General features: G+C 35.1%; 3 protein-coding genes and 4 non-coding genes across 8 annotated transcripts; 6 read left to right on the plus strand and 1 right to left on the minus strand.

Moving 5' to 3' along the window:
* The first annotated feature begins 2956 nt into the window (after nucleotides 1-2956).
* On the plus strand, nucleotides 2957-4624 carry LOC111777460 (GATA transcription factor 5). 2 transcript variants are annotated; one of them, XM_087118700.1, is made up of 3 exons: nucleotides 2957-3110; nucleotides 3217-3554; nucleotides 3618-4624. In XM_087118700.1, the coding sequence occupies exons 2-3, from the start codon at nucleotides 3222-3224 to the stop codon at nucleotides 4332-4334; spliced, it is 1050 nt and encodes a 349-aa protein (XP_086974826.1). In that variant the 5' UTR covers nucleotides 2957-3110; nucleotides 3217-3221; the 3' UTR covers nucleotides 4335-4624. The 2 variants fall into 2 exon arrangements, with proteins under 2 accessions (XP_086974826.1, XP_023512848.2); XM_023657080.2 differs by having other exon boundaries at nucleotides 3657-4624.
* A 1038-nt stretch (nucleotides 4625-5662) lies between these two features.
* LOC111776848 (uncharacterized) lies at nucleotides 5663-9899 on the minus strand. The gene is made up of 5 exons (XM_023656238.2): nucleotides 9591-9899; nucleotides 7499-7668; nucleotides 6981-7041; nucleotides 6114-6183; nucleotides 5663-6027 (listed from the first exon to the last, which is right to left on the minus strand). Exons 1-5 carry the CDS (start codon nucleotides 9754-9756, stop codon nucleotides 5907-5909), a joined length of 588 nt encoding a protein of 195 aa, XP_023512006.2. The 5' UTR covers nucleotides 9757-9899; the 3' UTR covers nucleotides 5663-5906.
* A 724-nt stretch (nucleotides 9900-10623) lies between these two features.
* LOC111777946 (small nucleolar RNA snoR117) lies at nucleotides 10624-10706 on the plus strand. The gene has a single exon (XR_002812467.1). It is a non-coding gene; the product is annotated as a small nucleolar RNA snoR117 (small nucleolar RNA).
* Nucleotides 10707-11680: 974 nt separating this feature from the next.
* Nucleotides 11681-11803, plus strand: LOC111777910 (small nucleolar RNA SNORD14). Its single transcript, XR_002812435.1, has one exon. It is a non-coding gene; the product is annotated as a small nucleolar RNA SNORD14 (small nucleolar RNA).
* A 129-nt stretch (nucleotides 11804-11932) lies between these two features.
* On the plus strand, nucleotides 11933-12033 carry LOC111777933 (small nucleolar RNA snoR99). Its single transcript, XR_002812456.2, has one exon. It is a non-coding gene; the product is annotated as a small nucleolar RNA snoR99 (small nucleolar RNA).
* Nucleotides 12034-12157: 124 nt separating this feature from the next.
* Nucleotides 12158-12279, plus strand: LOC111777913 (small nucleolar RNA SNORD14). The gene has a single exon (XR_002812437.1). It is a non-coding gene; the product is annotated as a small nucleolar RNA SNORD14 (small nucleolar RNA).
* A 6848-nt stretch (nucleotides 12280-19127) lies between these two features.
* Nucleotides 19128-22340, plus strand: LOC111777889 (endoglucanase 24). Its single transcript, XM_023657621.2, has 4 exons — nucleotides 19128-19650; nucleotides 20383-20682; nucleotides 21165-21326; nucleotides 21466-22340. The coding sequence occupies exons 1-4, from the start codon at nucleotides 19228-19230 to the stop codon at nucleotides 22069-22071; spliced, it is 1491 nt and encodes a 496-aa protein (XP_023513389.1). The 5' UTR covers nucleotides 19128-19227; the 3' UTR covers nucleotides 22072-22340.
* The last annotated feature ends 1217 nt before the right edge of the window (nucleotides 22341-23557 follow it).

Genomic DNA, 23557 nt, shown 5'->3' on the forward strand with positions numbered 1-23557 from the left:
AAATTTTAACTAAATATTTAAAAATAAGTAAATAATTATTTACAAACTACTATTTTACTTTAATTAAAAATAAATAAAATTTTAAATAAATGACTCGAACACTTTGACCAAACTCAACCCAAAATTCATGATTGGGTTAGAATTGACTCATTATTATTTAATAAGTGTTCTAACTCGACCCAAACAATTGAGTTTGGTCTAAAAAATGTTCTAACTCGACCCAATCCAACCCATAAACATTCTAACTATACTATTAACTGTTTAAGAATATAGCTATAAAACACTTAAAATTAGTTCGTATAATATTAATAAAAGAAATCAATTGGGCTAAAGTTAACCCGAGTCTTAAATTTATTGATTTTAGAAACAAGAAAAAAAAATTAACGTATTGGATAATTTAGTTTTATTTATGTAGATACTAAAACAGAGAGCGGTTGGTCCACAAATTTTTAATAAACATAATAACATATAAATACTAAATTTACAATAAACTTGGTCAACTAGTAGATTTTTTTTTAGTGTCAACGTCACAATCTACAATTCAATATTCTAAGAACATTTATGAGTGCTAAAATTGGAATTTTAAAATTTGAATATTCTAAAATGATGAAAATATTAACCATAATATTAATTATTATTATTAAATTAATTAAATAAGAAGATAAGATGGGGCAAGTGGACGATGAAAAAGCTTGCTTTCGTCAAAGATGGCCGAACATTGATTTTGCCAAAATATATATATATATTTAAAAAAATCCAAAACAGTAAAAATCCACTAGCTTAATTTATTATTATTTATTTTTTTTTTGGAATTCTCTATTTCAATTAAATAAATAATTTAAAAAATCAGGCGGCTCGGGATGTACATGATTTGAATCGAGTTGAGTTAGAGAAATCATCCCGATCAATACGAAAACAAGTTGAAGTCAGGTTATTCTTATTTTTTTAATAATTAAAAAAATATCTTATTTATCTATAATACATACGTTAGTAACTAAAATTTAATAAAACGTTGAATATTCACAAGTCACAGTTCATCGCTAACATTGATTATAATAGTTAAATATTAGGGTTCGGTTGGATTATAAATTTATTTTTCGGGTTATAAAAATAATGTAAACCTGCAAGCTGACCCAAGTTTTCGATTTTTAAAAAATTTAACCCAATTCAAATCGAGAGGAAAAAAGAAAACCAACCCGTACCAGATTTCGTCCTATAGTCATTTGAACCTTCTCAATTCAAGCCGTTCTCACCTACTTTTTATCTTTTATCTACTCATCATCTTTATCTCAAATTTGAAAGTTAACTTAAATTATTTAACCGTGATTAAATTTTTTAATATGTAAAAAAAAACATATAAATAAAATGCTATTTTTATTTAACCGTGATCTTAAAATTAATTTTAATCGGATCCATATAAAATGTGGAATTTACATAATTTTTTTTTTTTTTTTTACTTAAGTTTAGTCTGTTGGATGATGGAAGTCCCACATCGACTAATTTAGGGAATGATCATGGGTTTATAAGTGAGGAATACTAACTCCATTTGTATGAGGCCTTTTGGGGAAACCCAAAGCAAAGCCATGAGAGCTTATGCTCAAAGTGGACAATATCATACCATTGTGGAGAGTCGTGTTCGTCTAGCCATGCCCTAAACTTAGTCGTGCCACATCGACTAATTTAGGGAATGATCATGGGTTTATAAGTGAGGAATACTAACTCCATTGGTATGAGGCCTTTTGGCAAAGCTATGAGAGCTTATGCTCAAAGTGGAGAGTCGTGTTCGTCTAACATAGTCGACTTGTATAATTTAATGGAAAGACATTTATTATATAGTTAAATCCCTTAGGGTCCCATTTAACTAGTCTAAAGGCTAGAAGAACGTTTCCACACCTTTATAAATAACGGTTTGCAATACATTTTAGAGTATTTTAATATTGATGGAGGTAGACATATACCCTATGTTGACACAACATAAAATAATAAACGTCTATCTAACATGAAAGAATTGTAAAAGGGATTTGAAACGAGCATGCGACTATGAACAACACGTTTTAAACAAGTATGACTGAAACATCTGACATGCACAACACACGCCTTAAACAAGCATAACTATGACACTCTCTTCTCTGATGCAAATTACCAATAAGATGTGTTTTGTGGTGCAACCATTAAATTATCTAATGAAAAAAATATTTATTATTATTTAAATAAACTAAATTAATAAAAATATATTTAAATTGTGCCTGCCTCTCAATAATAATAAAATTCGTATTAATTTATGAAAAAAGAAAAGGAAAAGGTGAATTATGCCACGCGCTCACGGTGCCTGCCAACGCGAGTTTCCATAATCTATCACTAATAAACAACAATACAGAATCAATCACCCCGTGCATTTCACGAGCCTCGCAATTTACCGTTCGATTCAAGGAATTATCCATCGGACGGTGGTGGGTTATTACACGCGCCTGTGAGGTAGGGATAATAAGAGGCGCACAAAGCCCGCCAGAAAAGCATGCGTATAAAAGTTTAAAAAGAAAAAAAATAAAAAATAAAAAAAGGAGGCAATTTAGAATCGTAATTAACGCGCCAAAATCCAAAAAAGCCGAAAATTCCATTTTCGTAAAAATAATAGAAATTTCAACGCACAAAAAATAGGAAATTTATTTACCCAAGGCTTCATCTCAACATCCAATCTTGACCCTCCATCTCTCTCATTTGTGGGTCCCACGTTTTGAATTCTCGTCTAAACTTCAAATTATTTATATATGTCTTAATTAATTGAATTAAGTATAGTTAAACGATAAGTGGGAGTGAATAATTGAATATTGAATGGTTCAAGTTCGAACAATATTTAAGGCTCGTTGAACTTGAGCTTAGACTCGAGCCTTGGCTTGATGATGTTGAGTCGGGTTAAGTCGGGCCTACGAGATGAGAGGTAAAAATGAAGTCTCCTTACAAAAAAAAAATCAAATCAAATTCAAAATAAATTATTTGATATATTTGAAAAAAGGCCAATTTATCCTTTCAAACTTTGGAATCTGCAACTGCCCATCTGACCCATCTTTCCATTTCTCCCTGCAATTATTTTCCCCCCCCCTCTCAAACAGGTACTAATTATTACAAAGAACAAGAACAGAAAAAAAAATGTTTTTTTTTTTTTTTTTTTTAATGATTTATGTTTCTAAGGCATTTGTTTCGGTGGTTTGGTTGTAGAAAAAATGGAGTGTTTGGAGGCTAAGGCTTTGAAATCGAGTTTCCACTGGGAATTAGCCATGAAATTTGCTCAACCAGACGCTATGGTGGAGGAAGGTGGGTGTTCGAACGGAGCTGATCTCGTCGCCGGCGAGGATTTTGAGGTCGACGAGTTTTTGAACTTCTCTAATGGAGATTTTGAACATGGGTCTGCTTTGAGAGTTCAAGAAGATGACGATTACGAAGAGTTTGAGAAAAATCGGCTCTCTGTTTCGCCGTATTCGAACCAGTCCGGCGGGATTCCGACCGCCGGAGAAGAGGGCTCGAAGGCGGTTGTTGCCGTTGAGCTTGCTATTCCGGTAAATTAATTTCTGGGTTTTTGTTCTTTTTGTGTTTTGGTTCTAATTGTTTGAAGATTTCAGAATCAAAATCAAAATCAAAATCGAAATCCCACTTCTCAGGGCGATGCTTTAGCGGACCTTGAATGGGTTTCTCAATTCGTCGATGATTCTGGCTCGGAATATTCCTGCGCCGCCGTGTCTTTGAACCGCTCCAAACCGGAAAAGAAACTCACCGGAGCTGTAATTTCGTGTTTGCCGACGTCTTTCCCGGTGAGACCGAGGACGAAAAGGCCGAGACAATCTCGTCAAGCGAAATCCACCAGTTCTTCTCTCAACCAATCGTCGTCGTCGTCGTCCTTGTCTTCGTCCTCCGGCGTTTCCTCCGCCGCACCTTGGTTCATCTTCTCCGACGCCGGCGAGAACGTGGACTATTTGAACGTCTCCGGCCAGCCAACGAAGAAGCAGAGGAAAAAGTCGTCGGCGGCGACGGCGACGGCAGCGGCGGCGGTTCTTCAACCCGTCGGTCCGACCGGTCAGATTCCGCGGCGGTGCAGCCATTGTCTTGTTCAGAGGACCCCACAGTGGCGGACCGGTCCAAACGGGGCCAAAACACTCTGTAACGCTTGTGGGGTCCGGTATAAATCCGGTCGCCTCTTCCCGGAGTATAGACCGGCGCTGAGTCCCACTTTTTGCAGCGGTATTCACTCGAATAGTCATCGGAAAGTGCTTGAAATGAGGAAGACGAAAGAGGTCCCTGAACCGGCGTCCGACTTTGCCCCTATGGTCCCGAGTTACTAAACAAAGTGAACCGAGCTTGGTTGGACCGGAAAGATGGAAAAAGACCAAAAGGGCAGATTTTAGCTAAAAAGGACTCCATTTTGTATTTGTAGTGTTAGGGAGAAATTAGTCCAAGGCATTAATTTTTTAGTGTAGTTTTTTTTTTTTTTTTTTTTTTTTTTGTGAAATTAATTTTATTAATTAGATAATTGTTAATTTAGAGTAGATTAGATATGCTTAGGTAGGAAAAGAAGGGGATTTTTGTATTACTTAAGCTATGTTTAGTCCTATAAAATACTCTTATTCTCTCTTTTAACGGACGTAATTTTTTTTCGAGAAATAATAAAAAAAAATTTCGAGAAATAATAAAATTGGTCGAATAAATATCTAATTCTTAAAATAAAATAAAATGAAACTCGTGTATCACATGGTGGTTGTCGTCTTGGACAAGCTCCACGACGAACATGATGGTACACCAAGATGTGGTTGATGAAAAATTGCATCAGCGATATTTTGTTGTGTTATAACTTTTACCTAGTTGAGTATAATGATCGATCACAGGTCTTTTAACTTGAGTATTGAAGCTCACACTTGAAATGGTATTAGTGGGCTTGATATCTCTAAAGCTTCAACACGACTAGCTCGACATAGTTCCCTATATAACCCTGGAAGGCAAGCACCACTCGAAGAATGTTTTCGAGCTTCCTCAAACTTACCCAACAAAGGAAGGAACATAACGTGGACAAATATATTAGAAGTGTCGGTGAAAAGACTCCACTAAGTTGCATTTCATATGCACGCATATATCTCTTGTTGACAAAGTGAGAGGAGAAAAGAAAGCTATTGCAAGAGTCACACACCGTAACATAGACTCAAGTACACGCTACACGAGTCACACACCGTAACATAGACTCAAGTACACGCTACACGAGTCACACACCGTGTTCATATGTACGATTTAGATACCATATTGTTCTAAAATTTTGGTTCGAATTTTTTTCTCGAGCATTTTGGAACATTATTGAAGCTTTTAATTTGTTGTTGAGACATTATTAAAGGGATTGTAGATAGCAATAAAGGTGAGTGGTGGTGAGTGGTTCATATTATCTCTACTTTTGGGGAGGGGCCATAAGTGGTGCTATTTAACTCACCAAACATTAATGCTCACTTTCTTCATAAATATTCTTTTTTATTATTATTAAAAATATAATTCCTTTTTTCAAAATTCAAAATTTTAAAAAGCAAATTTTAAAATTTAAAGTATCTTGGCATTTCATATGCTCGATCACAACCACACACGTAGTAGATATCTTTCATTCAATTTCTAAAAAGTTCGGGGACCGAACATGTAATTCAAAATTTTCTATCTCGAGGTTTAAATCAATGGCTTGAACAATCATAAGAATTTAAATTCGTTACATTATTTATTACAGCCACGTAAAGACGACGACGTGCTCCATTGACGTCATCTTTACACAGTTATAAGGACGTGAATTTGATCAATGTTACGTATGATCGGGCGTTGTTGGCGTTCTGCAACATACCTATTTACTGTGATGACTGATCTTTATTCTAGCAGTTCATGGACGTACATCATTTTGGTCGTCTTCGGTAAGGGTGTAAAATATCGTCGAAGCTTTCTTTTATGTATATGCAAACTTTGTTCACGTTCCTCGCTACGCCTGATGCGACAAGGACTGCGTTTCGTGTAAACCTGCACGTTGCACTCTTTGGGTATTAAGATTCTGTGACATTCATGCTTAGCAGTGAAAAGATAAGAGTGTGTCAAAAAGTTCTTGCCTGTTTAGGTACTCGTCCCCAGCTGCATAGGATGGTTTGTAGTTGCGTGGCTGTGGAAAGGCAGGGCTATCTGTTGAATATCAAGACCAAACTTGAAGATTAGTATCTCTATGACATGGGATTGAAGGGTACGTCGATCTCGGAATCGGATTTTATATAATGAAAGAATATACGAAGATCTAGACGAGGATTCCCGCTAAATTCCAGCAAAGGGAATTGAAAGAATATACAAGAACATACGAAAAAAACAAGCCCTAATGAAAGGAGTCTGACTCTAACTGATAAGGATTTCGATTCAAACGGACAAGAGCAAACTCATAATTACAAAATGGTCACGTCTTGTAACAACCCCCGCTAACGGATATTTTCCTTTTTAGGATTTCCCTTTCGGGCTTTCCCTCAAGGTTTTTAAAACACAGTCTGCTAAGAGAGGTTTCCACACCCTTATAAAGAATGCTTCATTCTCCTCTTCAACCGATGTGAGATCTCACACGTCTAGTGACTAACGCCCGCAAGTAGGCGTTAAACCTAGCCACCTCTCAAACCCCCTCACCCGATATCTCTCTAAAAACTATAGGAAGATCTAAACGAGGATTCATGCCGAATTCCAGCAAAGAAAATTGAAAGAATGTACAAGCACATACAAAAAAACAAGCCCCAATGAAAGAAGTCTGACTCTAACAACGATAAGGACTTCGATTCAAATGAATAAGAGCAAACTCAGAATTACAGAAAGGTCACGTCTAGTGACTAACACCCACAAGTAAGCATTAAACCTAGCCACATCTCGAACCCCCTCACCCGATATCTACCTAAAAACTGAGAGATATTAGTACTCGAAAAGAATGATATGGTAACTTGTAGTACCTTCAGTTTTATCATGAACATGAGCTTGGGAATGTTCCGCTGGCCTTTTGTCCAACAATACCTAACAAGCATATGTTTATTGTCAAGATCACATTCATAAGATCAAGAACTCAGCTTAAAACAGCATTTTAATGTTTACCTACTAACACTAGAGCATTTATACACTTAAACTATCAGAAGTGTTTTACAAATACCTTTGAATCATAGGAGAGCGAGGAAATTGAAGAGGGAGGTAGTCTATGGGATGTAGATAAACGGTTTTGACCATATACTACTAAGGGTAATAACTTTTTAAAAGATTAAGAGTATTAATGCTACTTTTGAAAGTTAAATCTCTAAAAGTAGTAGTATTCTGAAACAAAGTATTAACAGTTTCAATAAACTAACCGTAAGGGTGTTTTAAAACTTTTTTTTTTCTTTTGAAAGTTTAAAGATATTTTTTATTAATTTAGCACGAAAGGAAATGATGTTATTTTAATATTTTTTGCATCTCAAAGAAAAGTTGAGATATTAAAAACCTCTAAACCAACGCAGAAGGGCAGCTCAGCCTGTTTGTTCTGCACATCATTTGGTGAATCTTTCTTTTCTAAGTGGACAGAGTAACCAACGCAAGCATACTTGAAGTCTGCAAGACTGCGTCCCTCTTTTGAAGCTTCCAACTCAGTTTCTCCCACTATGTAGTTGGGTACTGCTTACAAAAATCAATGTTACTATATATATCATGAAATGTTGATGTTATTTGTAGTTATGAACTACTAAATATTGAAGGAAAGCGAACTTCAATCCACGAAAATTTTCAAAAATGATCAAGGTGAATGAGGCAAGGGACACAAGTAATTGCACTACAATGTGAACAAAGTGAAGTTTCAATTGTATGAAGTCTTAAAACCATTTTTTTAAACGCGTCTATTAGGGAAAGGTTTCCACACTCTTACAAGGAATGCTTCGTTTCCCACTCCAACCAATGTGGGATCTCACAACCCACCGCCCTTGGGGGCCCAGCGTCCCCGTTGGCACACCGCCTAGTACCTGGCTCTGATACCATTTGTAATTGCCCAAACCCACCGCTAGCAAATATTGTCCTCTATGGGCTCTCTTTTGGACTTCCCTTTAAGGTTTTAAAACGCGTATGTTAGGGAGATGTTTCCAAACCTTTATAAGAAATGCTTTGTTCCCCTCTCCAACTGATGTGAGATCTCACAATCCACCGCCCTTAGAGGCCCACGTCCCCGCTGGCACACCGCTCGGTATCTGACTTTGATATCTTTGTAACAGCCCAAGCCCACCGTTCGTAGATATGATCCTCTTTGGGTTTTCCCTTTCGGACTTCCCCTCAAGGTTTTAAAACACATCTGTTAGGGAGAGGTTTCTACACCCTTATAAGGAATACTTTGTTCTTCTCTCCAACTGAAGTGGGATCTCACAACCTAAATGTAGGGGAAGTGGCATCCCCCTCCCAGGGAAGCTAATTTCACATAAGCTTTTCTAATTGTTAGTGATCAACTACACTTGATAAGTACAAAAGAAATTTGCCACGATCTACAGAGATTCCGCTCTTTCTTGCTCTAGTTTGTAAGATAATAATAACAATAATACTAATAAAAGAGAATTGCAAGAGAATTTGCTATTGTTGTGACACCACAAGAGGCAGGCAGCTACAAAAGGACTCAAAAGAAGAGGATTTATCTTCAAACAGCCTCTGGTTTCTTTCAAACCAGCACAGCCCTACACCATACCATAGCTCGGACACCAATATTCCATCCCTACCATCAACTGTAAATACAAAATTATCCTTACCCAGATATGCTATAGACACCACAAACACTTATCGAGAAATCGTCTTTTGCGAGTACTCCTAATTTCTTTCATGCTTCTAACTTCTCAGTGAAATTAATGTAGCTCATTCTACCGAGTCCTAAACACTTACCGAGAAATCGCCTTTTGCGACTACTCCTACTTTCTCTCATACTTCTAACCTCTAAGTGTAACTAACGTAGCTCATTCTATATTCTTCATTCAGCTAATAGTCTTGCCTTTTCTTGTACTTATAGTACTAATCATGATTAGCTATTCCTCTTCAAGGGTAGTCCAGTATTCATTTCGATCGCGTAAGGTCCCTACTCCTAAGAATAATGTTCCCAAAATTATCTCTACTGTCTGTTTGTCTTTTCTTTCATGCGTCTACATCAAGATATGTGGTTATGGCGGCTTAACCCACAAGGCCTCTTTTCATTGAGACACCTCGCTCAAGACCTTGTGGGACATGGTGTTTAAGCTTCCCCATGAACACCAACAATCTCCTTACTACAATTACTACAGCAATATCATATCAAAGAAAGTTAAGACAGCCTTCAAACACTATGCACAACCGCCATAATCATACGGAAAAGACCAAACACCGGTGAGTCGGTAACCATTGAATTTCAAGAGGCGGCCATTGCAGAGCCCAAAATGGCAATCAAAAAATGATAAACACCCAGAAGATCAAAAATGAAATCGAGCACAACAAATTAACGAATCTAAAAGCTTCTGAGCTAATTACCGATATCATCAATTTCATGGTAATCGCTAATCAAATGGAATCTGAACAAAAGAATGCGAGAGAGGTACCTTGCTCGAGAGTTTTGGACAATCCAATGCAGGTAGGCGTTTTAGATTTGGATTTCTGAAGCGAAGAGTAATAGAGACAGCCCTTACAGGAATTGCCCTTCGAATCTTTGGCGCCATTAGAGGTAAGGTTAGGCGCTGGATTTTGACCTCCGTCTGATTCATCCATCTCCAAGTTCTTGACAACTCTCTCTGGCTACGAACACGAACACGAACACGAACACGAACACAATTACAGGTGGGAAGGGAAGGATTCACCCGCGAACCCTCTCTATAGCAAATACTAGGCTACAAAACTTGGAGGAATAGCGTGGATCTGTCCAAGCCTTTAAAAGTTATTAATAGGTTAAAGCTTGGTGTCTAATTAGTCACTAACACAAATTTTTTAGACCGGTATAGATCGGGGTGTGGATCAGGTCGAGTCGCCTTGATATACTTTTTAGCCTAGTGACCCGAACAATTGATCAACCCAACTCAAAAAAAAAACATGATTGAGATACTTTTTAAGGGTGTCAAGAGTTAGATGAGGTAATTCAATTGTCCGAGTCAGCGGAGTTTAAAAGACATAGTGACCTGAACAATTGATCAACTCCAAAAAAGATGATCGAGATACTTGTTAGAACATGAATGTCTAGGGTTTGATCAAGCCGAGTCGGCTTGATATAGACGGGATTCAATTTTCCAAGTTAAGGGAAAACCTACTAACCCGAACAATCATCAACCCAACCCAACAAAATCATGACTTATTAGATACTTTTAGATAGGGGTGTAAAAAAAAAAAACGATATGTAACCTAAAAATTTGCATAGCCGGAATATACACGAGGGTAAATTAGTAATTTTACAGAAACCCCATATACTTCTAGGGTTTCCACATATCTTCTATTTAAACTCCGCCCAATACTACGAAGTCCATCAAGCTTCTCCTCTCAAGGGATCCCATCTTTCTTCAAACGGTCGACGGGCTATCAGATTCTTCAATTGTGTTCTAGGTTCAATCTTGTTCTTCAATTTTTTTGATTTTGTTTATCTCTTATGGCCTATGATGTAGAAAATTTGTCCGTACCATCTGAGAAGTAATTCGATGGAGCATTCAATCAAACATTATGTTCTGAGGCCTTCAACATGTATTCTCAATCATTTTTTGAGACTTTGTTTTGATTTTGTTCTCTTCTGATTATCTTCTTCTGAAGGCAATAAATTAGAGTCTCTGATGCGCTAATTGTTCTGTAGCGTTTTCAGCGCTGTACGTTGCCGATAGTAGTCTTTGGGAGATGAGATTCTGGCGTTTGCGTCCTTTATGATGCTTATGCATTCAGATTTTCCCACATTTTAATTTCCTTTTACATCATGATTTTTCTACTTTGATTTTTCCCCAACTCTGTTTGAATCTCATTTAAATGTGCGGATTATTCATTACTAGTTTTTTCAAGTTCGTGATTAGAGACCAAATCGTAAATTGAACCATTCTGCATCAACTTTTAATACTTCTTTAGTCAATTATTTCAAAACCTTCTGACAATTTCATCATTGTTAAATCTTTTTTTTTTTTTTTTTTTTGTGTTTTGAGTATATTTTTCTGTTAGATTAGTGTTCTTTATGATGTTGAAAATTTGTGCGTACCATCTGAAAAGTAATTCAATGTATCATCCAATAAAAATTTACGTTCTTCTCATTCAACATGTTTTTCCAATCGATCTTTGAGACATTGTTTTGATTTCGATCTCTGCTGATTATCTTCTGTCTGAAGGCAATAAATTAGAGTCTCTGATGCGCTTCCAAATTTTCTGTAGCGTTTTCAGCGCTGTACGTTGCCAATAATAATCTTTGGGAGATGAGATTCTGGCGTATGCGTCCTTCATGATGCTTATGCATTCAGATTTTTCCACATTTTTACTTCCTTTTTCTACATGATTTTCAATTTCGTGATTTGAAACCGAATCGTACTCGAATCATGCTGCATCAATTTTGCAATACATCTCTCATCAATTGAAATTTCATCATCTTTAATCCTTGTTTCTGTGTTTTTTGTGGATAGTGCAATGGATTTGATTGATTTATGTTTTTAATCGGCCGATTAATAATTTGTTTATGGGTCTATGATGATAAATACAAGGCTTGTTTCTCAAAACATTCGCAGTGGCCGCCTGAGAGCTTTCGCCTTCGCCAGGCTTGAGAGCTTCTGCTGTTCTTATCCTTCCTTGGATGTCTGAGACTCTAATGAATCAATAACATCTATGCACTCTACATATAAAAAAATTTTGTTTGATTACATGAACATGGTTTTTCAAATCCCCACATTGACTGATTGGGGACTTAATATATACCTCTTTAGCAGTTCTCAGAGTGCTTCAGTGATTTACAGTTCCCACAAATTAATATCCATCCTTTTCACTTTGTCAGCTCTGTCCTCCATGGCTTGCTGATCATTGTTGGATGGGAGATCTTTACTTCTTTTCATATAAAAGAAAATCTCATATTCCATATTCTTTTCTTTTGTTTTCTTCACATTCACTGACTGCATTGTTGGTTATGCTTGTTCTATGAACCATTCTGTATTTGAAATTATGTTAACGATGATGATATCTTGAAGGCTTGTTTCTCAAAACATTCGCAGTGGCCGCCTAAGAGCTTTCGCCTTCGCCGGGCTTGAGAGCTAGTGCTGCTTTATCCTTCCTTGGATGTCTGAGTCTTATGTACAATTTCCTCAAGTTAATATAATGTTTGATGTTTATCAGCAAATAGGCGTTATCTCTAACTGTGTCTGCAAGCTTTATGTGAAATTGGATTAATATTACACAGCATTATGTCAATTTAGTATCTTAAATTTAAGAGCTTAGATTACTAACATACACCATACACAAACCGACCTCTATTGTATGGTTAATTTCAACATCAGTTTGTTGAAAATTTCAAACTGTATTAAACTAAAATTATGATAATTTAAACTTAAAAACACGTGTACTAGTGTGTACTTCTGATAATGAACCTATATTAAGGGTTTTATTAAATGCAAAATCTTGGGATTTCATAACAATTTAGGTTGGGCTTAGTTTTTTAGTTCTGCGCAGCTTGCCCAAAAAGAGCCCAATTAGTATTTTGGGCCCAGTCATTAATCCCAGTTACATAAAATTGGAAGGCCCATAACGTGAGGCATCGTCTATGTGTGATTGATTGGAGTCCACTTTGAATTTAAGCCCATTCTTGAGGGTAGCCCCAAAAAAAAGAAAGCCCAACCCTGAAGAAGTCCACAACGATATTATCCTCTTGGGGCTTTTCAAGGTTGGCTTTAAAACTCGTATGCTTGGGAAGGTTTGGTTTTCACACCTTGTTCTTTTTCCCAACCAATGTGGGATATTGCAATCTACATTTCTTTGGGGCCATCAACCACATTGGCACTCTTTTCTTCTTCTAATCGATATGGGACTGCCCCCAAATCCTTTGACCAAGTCAATAGTTGAAGTCCAAAAACAAAGTCAACAGAAATCAAAATTTACTAATGATGGACTTAATTTAATAGTAAAGAGGTAGTAATATGTGATGTTGTTATTAGGTATTTAATTGATGAAGTCCCTCTAAATTTGTTTGATCCTTTGAATCTAATTCAATTTCATAAATCAAATTGAGTCGAAGTGGGGTCTTTCTCATCTCGTAGGTGATGCGTCACGACTTCAAGCTTCCCAACTCCATTCCTGTCTATAACATACATCTTTATACCCATTTGAAGTCATAAGTTTAATACTAACCCAACCAATTATGGATGGATAGGCACAAGGAGTAGAAAGCATAGAGTAGAGAGTAAGAAAGCATAGCATGTGGGAGAGAGGAGGCGAGAAAAGGAGGGCAGAAGCACGCATTTCTAGGCGCTGGATTAGGCGCAACACAATTCATGAATCAATCAATCAATGAATGAATATACCTTTCCTTTTCTCTATCTCTTTACTATCATCTTTTCCTCCCATTGAAATTGATGATCTCCCAACATAATACTTGTGGTTCCTAAACTGCCACGGAACTAAAATCAAAATCAACATGTTAAACTTCATCAATATAATCGAGATACCTTTGGTAAAAAAGTATCGAATTTGATTGTGTTTCGGTGCACCCTTTGCTTCCATTCACAATCAAACCAAACTAAACTAAAGGAGTTTTTCTAGGGATAATGTAAGTCCATTGAATATATTCTATTCATTTTTAATTATATATATATATATATTTTCTATATTGTGTTCATTGGTTCAAAACTTCATGTCTAATAGACATTGTTTGTATTCATGTCTCCTAATCCTTAACATATTAATTTTTTATAGTTTATTCGATATGTCTACCAATTTGTCTAACATATTGGATAATCATGATTATAAACTATTCACATACTATCTAATTCAAATTATAAAAGTGAATTCAGGGTTTTTTCTTTATTTTTGGTTCAATCCTCGAAAATAGGGTTACCAACCAAACCCACCGGTAATCACTACTCTTCACAATACACTTTGAGCATAGGACTCCCAATGTGAGGTTCACTCCCAATAATCCTCAACAATCTTACTAATATAACATGTATGGTAGATTATAAACAAGATCAACTCAACTCAATCCAACAACAGGCAGTTTTATAGATTTGGGTTGTGAATTCAAAATCTGTGATTTTTCTACCCAACTTGTACAAGTAGTACGACAATACATGCATCTAAGAAAATTAAAAAAGAATCATAAAATCCATACAATTCCCACTCATCGTAAATGCAAGTTTGACATTCGAGGAAGATTACTAACCCTAAAAGAACGTTGCTCCCCACATGCTGTGCATTATAATCTAATCAACAAACTTCAAACTTTACCCTTTTCAAAAAATGAGAATGACGAAATGAAAACGTTTCGGATTCGGGAAAGAGGTGTGTGTTATATAAAAGTGAATAAACTTGGGAGTGTGTTAGGGAAGAAGGAGAATAAACGAGAAAAAGAGATAACTTGAGAATAGAGTAATAAAATTTCAGCTTTAATCAAAGCTCCCATTTGCTCTGTTTTATTTATTTATTAATAATATTATTCAGAAAAAATGAAATTAATAATAATAATAATAATAATAATAATAATGATAATGGAGATATGCTGTAACCGCCCAACTGCCATAACAGTCTGAAACGGCATCATATCATCTTATCCTCTGCTCTTCAAAGAAAGAAACGACCAGTCAATCTCAAAAACTTCACCTTTACTCAAAATTCCCCCATTCACATTTTACTAATTCTTTATTTTCTTTTTATTTTTTTTATTTTTTTTTTGGCTCTTAGAATTTTATCATTTACTTGTGTGAGAATATTCCATTTTACGGATACCGTCATTGCTTCTTCTCCGAAAAAAGAAGTTCATGACCTGTAGACCTTTTACCTTCACGCGGCATTGCTCCGTTCCACTTTTGCCCATTGAGGAAAATTCTTCACTGTTGCCTCCAGTAGGAGTCTAGATTGTGTCTCAATCCTAATGTGGTTGGTCATCCTCTCGAATCAGTTACTGATCCATCACTTTGGTAAGCTATTCCCTCACCAACTAGCTAATCAGACACGAGCTCCTCTTCGAACGGATTCCTCCTTTTGTTCCTCAGTGTACGGGTAGTAGCAGCTGGTTCTAGCTGTTATTCCCCTCCTAAGGACTTACGCGTTACTCACCCGTCCGCCATTGGAAACATCACTTCTCGTTCAACTTGCATTTGTTTTACGCTATCAAGAGCATAACCCATTAAGATTTTGTAAGTAAGAGTATTAGGATAGGGTAAAGATGGTAAAGATGGTATACATGTGTTAACCAGTTGGGTTATGTTCTCACCCATATAACCCAGCTGGTTAAATATCATGGGTCCTTCTTAATTTCTTAATTTAAATTTTGCCCGTAAATAATAATAAAAAAAAGTTCAAAATAATTTTAAAAATATTTAAATAAATAAAAAAAAAAAGTTCCGCCCTACCTATACAACAAAATTTAGTTCCAAATATATATATATATATAATATATTATTTTAGTCCCTATATTTTAATTTATTTTATTTTAGTATATACACCATTAGATATTTAAATTTGATTATCGTAACTTTAATAAATTTTAAAAATATTCTTAAACGTCTTCTTATGGTTGACTTTTAAAAAAGTAAAATAAAGTTGATATTTCTTTATGAAGTCAAAATATAATCCCATAATATATTTTTGGGATAAAAATTATTGTTATTATTAATATTTTTTAATATCATTACTATTTATTAAGGAAAAAAAGATAATTTAATTGGAATAATAATAATAATAATAATAGTTGAAATAAAGGAACACACATTTCTAAAACATTGAATAATAGCACACGTTGTATGAAGAAATTAAATTCATTTAAAAATACTGAAATTGGAGAATTCCAGAGTTTCATAAATGACGTGTGATTTTATTTTTGGGAAACAAAAAAAAAAAAATATATATATATATATATATATATATATATATAATTAAATTGGTCAATTATATATATCCACAAATACATTGAATCCATACCACTTTATCAATACTCAATATATAATTAAATAATAAAACCATTTATTTATTTATGTCTATTTATCTCAATATATTCTTCCTTACAACTCCCAGGATAATTCAATTTTTTTAAAAAAATAAATGGCCATCATGTGCCCATTTATTTATTTATTAATAATTTTAGAAGATTTTTTTTTTTTTTTTTTTTTTTTTGTTGAAAAAAAAAAAGCCTCCACAAAATTCAATACGTATATAATAGGATAAGGAATCACTACAAGGAGAGTAAGATTCGGATTACCTTGTTGATCGAATATCTCAAGGCAAGAACATTGTTTGAGATTCGAATCACTTCACAAGCAAGATCGATCATGTCTAGCTTGAATGATTCTTGTTGATCAAATATCTCAACGCAAGAACACTTGTTCACAAGCAAGATTGATCATGTCGAGTTTCAATGATTCTACATGCAAATAAACTTAGCCATTGGGTAAAGAAAGCACAAATACTCCTTTTACTATATTTTTACACATACCTGGCTTTATATAGCCTCAAAATGAAACTATAAAGTCATTCCAAGAGTGGTAACATTCATACTTAATTGCCATATGAACCATTATGTAATTGTAACCCAAAGTAAATTAAAAGTCTTAAAATACATTAACGAAATACAATAAATCTAAATTGTAATCCACCCAAAATTTATAACATGAAACTTCATTCTTATTCGATGTGACATGAATTGAAATATCTTTTAATAACTTCAACAATATTTTTTTCGCATCTTCATTAAAGTATATTGTATGATTTATGTCTCTTGGTTCAAATAAGTATAATTCAAAATATAGGTCTTTTTTCTAAGTAATGCATTTTTATTTGTATTTTTTAATTTATTTATTGGAATTTTAAGGATAAATTAATAATAAAAAATACTTTTGAATTTTATCGGTAAATTTTTAAAAATTTTAATAATATTATTCGACTTAAAAAAAATTAAAAAATACATTAGTTTTGAATGAAAATTTCATATTATATTAAAAAAGTTTCAAAAATACATTTTTTAACTTTAAAAGGGTTTAAGAAATATTCTTTTAGTTTCATTAATACTCGTGAATTTTTAAGAATAACATTAAAAAGTTTAGAGATAAGTCGAAAGACGGTTTTTATCCATATATTGACAGTAAGAATTTTTTTGAATTTTTTTTTTTAATAATAGTTAATAAAATTTCACAGGTATTCTCAGAATATTTAATTAATTACTGGTATTTTTTAGATTTTTTAAAAGTTTAAAGAATATTATTCTATTTTTAGACTAATTATTATCTATGATTTGTTTCAGCTTCATAATAATGCTTCTACTAGTAGTGAGCTTGTGCTGTTATAGTTGGTGTTAGAGACAGAAACCGAGTGGTGTACCAACGAGTACGCTGAACTCTCTAATATTCCCACATAGTATAATCATAGGGAGAGTGACACTGTGGCTCAACCAACGACTAAGATATTATCATTACCTTTGTCCATTGAGATAGGTTCAGTGCTAGAAATTGGTTGACAAACAATCAATCATGCAGCCAAATACGTTTTTCGTGTAACATTCCTTAAACAGTCGTCCTCGAGCATATCTACATGTTTTCAAAATCTCGGAATCGAGCCATTAGTATATTTAGAACCACAAATCAAACAATCGAACTGAATCAGGTGAAATCAATCGAATGAACGGATTATTACCGGGTTAAAGCTAGTTTGAAAAGGGTAAAAAGGGAAAAAACATAACATAAATGCCTTTTGGAAGACGGTAAGGATATAATTTTGCTCCATTTGCAATATGGGAATCCCCACTTGCCCCTCAACCACTCTCTTTTCCCCTTTTTCATTGATTCCCTATCAGCTTTATCCTATTATCCCATTTTATTTGAGATTTTATATTTTTTAAAATTAAAATAATAATATTATAGCAGACGAATGTGAATATAGCTCAATTAATTAAAATATAATTATTATACAAAGATTTAAACCTCTAACCTTAAAAGAAGTAAAATATATTAATTAATTAATTACTTACGATAGATATGATATAATAAAATAATCGATTGATCTCATATTCAGCAACTGTTACAAATTCCGAAACACCATGTTTTAGAGAATAAAACACAAACCCTATCTCGCACTCCAAAATTTTTTTTGCCTCTTTATCAACAACTCCGGGACCCACAAACCCACACCATTAATTTTATATATTATCAATTTTCTTAAATTACAATTTTAACCCTCCTCGTATTTACTCGTAAATCACTAAATTTTCAATATTATACCATAATTTTCTCAATTACGAGACGTGAATTCTCTACAATACTCATTGTACCATACAGTGTCCACTTTGAGCATAAGCTCTCATGGCTTTACTTCCATCATCCAACACCTCCCCTCGAACAAAGTGCGCCTCCCCTTAATCGAGGCTCGACTCCTTTGGAGTCTTAGTCATTTTTTACTGCCTTCGAGGACGGGCTTGGCTCCTTTTCTTTAGGAGTTCTTTGTTCGATATTTGAGGATTTGAGGATTTATCAATCTATTGGCACGACTAAGTTTAAGCTCCTTTTCTTTAGGAGTTCTTTGTTCGATATTTGAGGATTTGAGGATTTATCAATCTATTGGCACGACTAAGTTTAGGGCATGGCTCTGATACCATATTAGACGAACACACGACTCTCCACAATGGTATGATATTGTCCACTTTGAGCATAAGCTCTCATGGCTTTGCTTTGGGCTTCCCCAAAAGGCCTCATACCAATGGAGTTAGTATTCCTCACTTATAAACCCATGATCATTCCCTAAATTAGTCGATGTGGACTTCCATCATCCAACAATATTGATAAAATATTTAAAAATAATTATAAAAATATTAAAAAAAAAAAGATGGGGGTAATAAACTAAACCCCTTCCCACACTTAACGTCACGTGACTTCCGTCGTCCCTCTTTCCTCCTCCTCTGTCGGCGCTTATTTACTCTTCCGCCACCATCGCCACCACCACTCTGTCTCTCTCTTCCTCGTGACGCCGCCCCAACTTCCAAATTTTTCCCTATAAATACCCACACGACTTCCATTAAAAACTCCCAAACCAAAACAAACGAAAATGAAGAACCCAATCTTCTCCCGCCGGGCGATTCTTTTTCTAATTTTTCCGATTCTCTTCTCGCCGGACTTTGCATTTTCCGGACACGACTACGGCGACGCCTTGTCCAAATGTATCCTGTTCTTCGAAGGACAGCGATCGGGATTCTTGCCGCAGGAACAGCGGATGACGTGGCGTGCAAACTCCGGCCTTAGCGATGGCTGGACTTATCAAACTGACCTCACCGGCGGCTACTACGACGCCGGCGATAATGTCAAGTTTGGCTTTCCGATGGCGTTTACTACCACGCTTCTGTCTTGGAGTGTCATTGAATTCGGCGACTTGATGCCGCCGGCCGAGGTTCGAAACTCGCTTGATGCGATTCGTTGGTCTACGGATTATCTCCTCAAAACGGTGTCGCAGCCTAATCGGATTTTTGTTCAGGTAATGAAATTTGCAGTTTCAGTGCGGTTAGTGGCATTTTTGTAAATATTTTGACATTAATGGGTCATTTTTTCTTCTTAGCTTACTCAGCCCAACGTGACCACGTGGACTCTCCATAACCTCTGAGTGGTCGGCGTTTTCCGTTCTGGGGCCCACTGGGTCCCACCCCTCCGTTTTTAAACTCTTTTTTTTTTTTCCTTTTTAAATTAATTTGGTCTATCCTTTAAATTTATAAATTTAATTAAAATACCATCAAATAAAAATAAAAATAAAATTTATTTTTAACATTTTTTAAATTTTGGTAATCAAAATAAGCACAAATTTTAAATTTCAAGCCTATATTTTTAATTTAACCAATAAATTTATAATTTACTAAACTAATAAAACAATATTTTAAAGGTGAAAGTACCATTTTACCCTTGATGACGGTGAAGATTTAAAAATATATAAATGGAATAACTATTTAAAAAAAATATAATTAATGTGATAATTTATTATTTTAAAAAAAGAAAAAAGGAACCAAAAAAAAAAAAAAAAAACGAGTGGCAGTGAAGTAAAGTGAAAGGACCCCAGATGAAAGTCCGTGAATGATTTAGGAGTTGAGAGTTTTAAGGGCCAAAGAAAGTGACTGGCCTAACCGTACTCATGTTCCCTACAATTTAAGGGCATATGATCCCTACCAACCCGACTCTCATTAATACAAGACTAAATTTGTAATTTAATTTGTTATAGGTGGGAGATCCGAGTGCGGATCATTTTTGTTGGGAGAGGCCAGAGGATATGGACACGACGAGAACCGTGTACGCCGTGGATGCTCCGGGGACTGCATCGGACGTGGCGGGAGAGACAGCGGCAGCATTGGCAGCAGCGTCGATTGCGTTTCGATCATCGGACCCGGGATATGCCGAGACGTTGCTGCGAAATGGAATAAAGGCATTCGAGTTGGCTGATAACTATAGAGGAGCATATAGTGATAACGACCATATTAGAGAGGGTGTTTGTCCGTTTTATTGCGATTTTGATGGCTATCAGGTTTGTCATTTCTAGTTCTCATTTAAATTTTAGCTAAATTTAATTATTTAAATAAATAAATAAAGCGAAAATTAAGGAATTAAAAAATAAAAGGATTTAGGATATAGTTAAGTGGATGGTGTCGAGTTTTTAGATCCACCCGTGAAGGCACAATTCTGTCAGACATTCTGACTTCTTTCTTATTTTTGACATTTTTTGTGTTTTTTTTTTCATTCGTGAAATAAGACATCAGTTCACTCCAAGAGATCCCACGTAAGTTGGAGAGATGAACGAAACATTTTTTACAAGGGTGTGAAAACCTCAAACTAATAGACGACGATACATAATAGGCCATAACAGACAATATCTATTGATGTGAGTTTAAACGGTTACGTAATCTAATTGTAAAAAATTGTTAGTCAATATTAGGGCGAACTTATTTTATATATATATATATTGAATTAAGTAGAGAAGTAATGTATATTATTATGGATGTGCGACAGGACGAGCTACTATGGGGAGCTGCATGGCTAAGAAGGGCGAGTCAAAACGAGTCGTATTTGAGTTATATTCAAGACAACGGCAAGACGCTTGGCGCTGAAGATAGCTTCAACGAGTTTGGCTGGGACAACAAGCACGCTGGTCTTAACGTTCTCGTCTCTAAGGTCCATTTTTTACCCTTAAATTTATATAATTAATATGCTAAATTAAATAAAGTCAAGCACTAGAATAATATTTTAAAACCTATTTATTAATTTTTTAAAAATAATCTTGGTTTTATTTGGGAACGACGTCGTTTTTCAGGAAGCTCTAGAAGGAAACATATTCACACTCCAATCGTACAAGGCGTCTGCAGACAATTTCATGTGCACATTAATTCCAGAATCTTCCTCCTCCCACATCCAGTACACTCCCGGCGGCCTCATCTACAAGCCCGGCGGCAGCAACCTCCAGCACGCCACCTCCATCACCTTCCTCCTCCTCGCCTACGCCAACTATCTCGACCGCACCTCCGCCACCGTCAACTGCGGCAACGTCGTAGTCGGTCCTGCCGCCCTCCGTAGCCAAGCCAAGCGCCAAGTCGACTACATCCTCGGCGACAATCCCAAGGGCATCTCATACATGGTCGGGTACGGCAACTACTTCCCGCAGCGGATCCACCACCGCGGCTCCTCCCTGCCGTCGGTCCGCGAACATCCGCAGCCGATCGCTTGCAAGGAAGGCTCCACGTACTTCAACTCGGCGGATCCGAACCCTAATGTGCTAGTTGGTGCCCTAGTCGGCGGCCCTGGGGAGGACGATGTGTACGAGGACGATCGAGCCGATTTTCGCAAATCGGAGCCCACTACTTACATTAATGCGCCATTTGTCGGTGTTTTGGCTTATTTTGCTGCGAATCCAGGGGCTTGATTGATTGATTGATGATCCGGCGAGGGCGACGGCGGAGGAAAAAAGGAAGGCAGGCGAGTTTTGGGGGTTTTTTTTTCCCGGTTTTTTAGATAAAGCACAAAAGGATGATGGTCTCTCATCTTGGCGGTTTAGCAAAAGAGGGTAGAGGCTTGTTTTGGTAATTTCACTCGAATTACCACTGGAATTTTATAATATTGAAAGTTCTATTAAAACTATATTTATTATTAAAAAAAAAAAAAAAAAAAAAAAAAAAGCTTGTTGTGACTTTTTATTTTGTTTTACTTTTAATCTAAAATAAAATAAATAATGGGGATTGATGAATTAAAAAATATGTATTATATAATATTTAATATTATTAATTATTTAAAGAATCAATACCACTCCTTATTCATTTTGTAGTCTAGTTGGTTAGGATGCTCGGCTCTCACTCAAGAGACTCGGATTCAAGTAATATATATATATATAAAATATCACGCAGTCAAAGCTCACAGCTAGATATTGTTCGTTTTTGTCTATTATATATCGCCGTCAATTTTACGATTTTAAAACACATCTATTATAGATACGGTTTATCCCTATTTAATGCCAAGTACCGTCCCACTCTTTATATCAGCTCAAGTTAATCGTTAGCAGATACTATGCGGCTAGGGTTTTTATTTATTTATTTCAGCTTTTTATAAATTATCTTGTGAAACATTGGGAATCTACTTTCCCTGACACTGTAAACAAAAGTATAATTGAAGATATAATTAAATAAAACTTTGGAAATTGGAAAATTCTATATAAAAAAATGCCCTTTTTATTTTAATTTAAAATGCTATTATATATATATATATAAGAATTAAGAGAATTTTAACGGTTAGAGTATACGCGTTATCGTAATTGAATTATGTTCATTTTGATGATTTTAAACAATGTGTTCAATGAAAATGATAAGTTTTACGTTTTTCTAACTATTTTTTACGGAGATTTCGAGTTATTGTGTATAATTTTGTCACTTCTTAATTATCACAAAGAATAAAAAGATAATTACCGTTCTAAAACAATATACTAATAGACTAGAGATTCGAACATAAAAACTTCTTAAATTCATAGATTTTATAATATTTATGTATGTCAACTTGAACATAGCTCAATGATTAAGATATCACTACTACTATACTTTAATGTATACATTCTTATACTTTTAAAAATTATTTCATTTTCTCGTCTTTATGAACGGTTAGGAACTTGATTACTATACTATTTTTCACGAACATCGTGTCGGAATTGGTTAATCTTTAAATGAAGTTTAACTCGAGAAATGACGCCGAATAATAATAATTTTTTTTTTTGTTCCAATTCTGTTGTCTAAAAATCACACAGAATTCCTAAGCACAAATATTGCATCAAACAAATAAAATAAAAAATGTAAATTTGGAAATTCATCATCATTAAAAATAAAAAATAATTAAAAAAAAAGATCTCTTTAAAAGATGACGTGGCA

This window comes from Cucurbita pepo, chromosome 16 (genome assembly GCF_057944985.1).
Source record: "Cucurbita pepo subsp. pepo isolate OVF chromosome 16, ASM5794498v1, whole genome shotgun sequence".
NCBI classification, from domain to species: Eukaryota; Viridiplantae; Streptophyta; class Magnoliopsida; order Cucurbitales; family Cucurbitaceae; genus Cucurbita; species Cucurbita pepo.

Coding starts and splice junctions, on each gene's coding strand:
- LOC111777460 (XM_087118700.1), top strand. CDS start 3,222: ATGGAGTGTTTGGAGGCTAAGGCTTTGAAATCGAGTTTCCACTGGGAA. Junction 3,555..3,617: donor CCGTTGAGCTTGCTATTCCG/GTAAATTAATTT, acceptor TGAAGATTTCAG/AATCAAAATCAAAATCAAAA.
- LOC111777889 (XM_023657621.2), top strand. CDS start 19,228: ATGAAGAACCCAATCTTCTCCCGCCGGGCGATTCTTTTTCTAATTTTT. Junction 19,651..20,382: donor CTAATCGGATTTTTGTTCAG/GTAATGAAATTT, acceptor AATTTGTTATAG/GTGGGAGATCCGAGTGCGGA. Junction 20,683..21,164: donor GCGATTTTGATGGCTATCAG/GTTTGTCATTTC, acceptor GATGTGCGACAG/GACGAGCTACTATGGGGAGC.
- LOC111776848 (XM_023656238.2), bottom strand. CDS start 9,756: ATGGATGAATCAGACGGAGGTCAAAATCCAGCGCCTAACCTTACCTCT. Junction 7,042..7,498: donor CCTTCTGCGTTGGTTTAGAG/GTTTTTAATATC, acceptor TATGCTTGTTAG/GTATTGTTGGACAAAAGGCC. Junction 6,184..6,980: donor TGTTCATGATAAAACTGAAG/GTACTACAAGTT, acceptor GATATTCAACAG/ATAGCCCTGCCTTTCCACAG.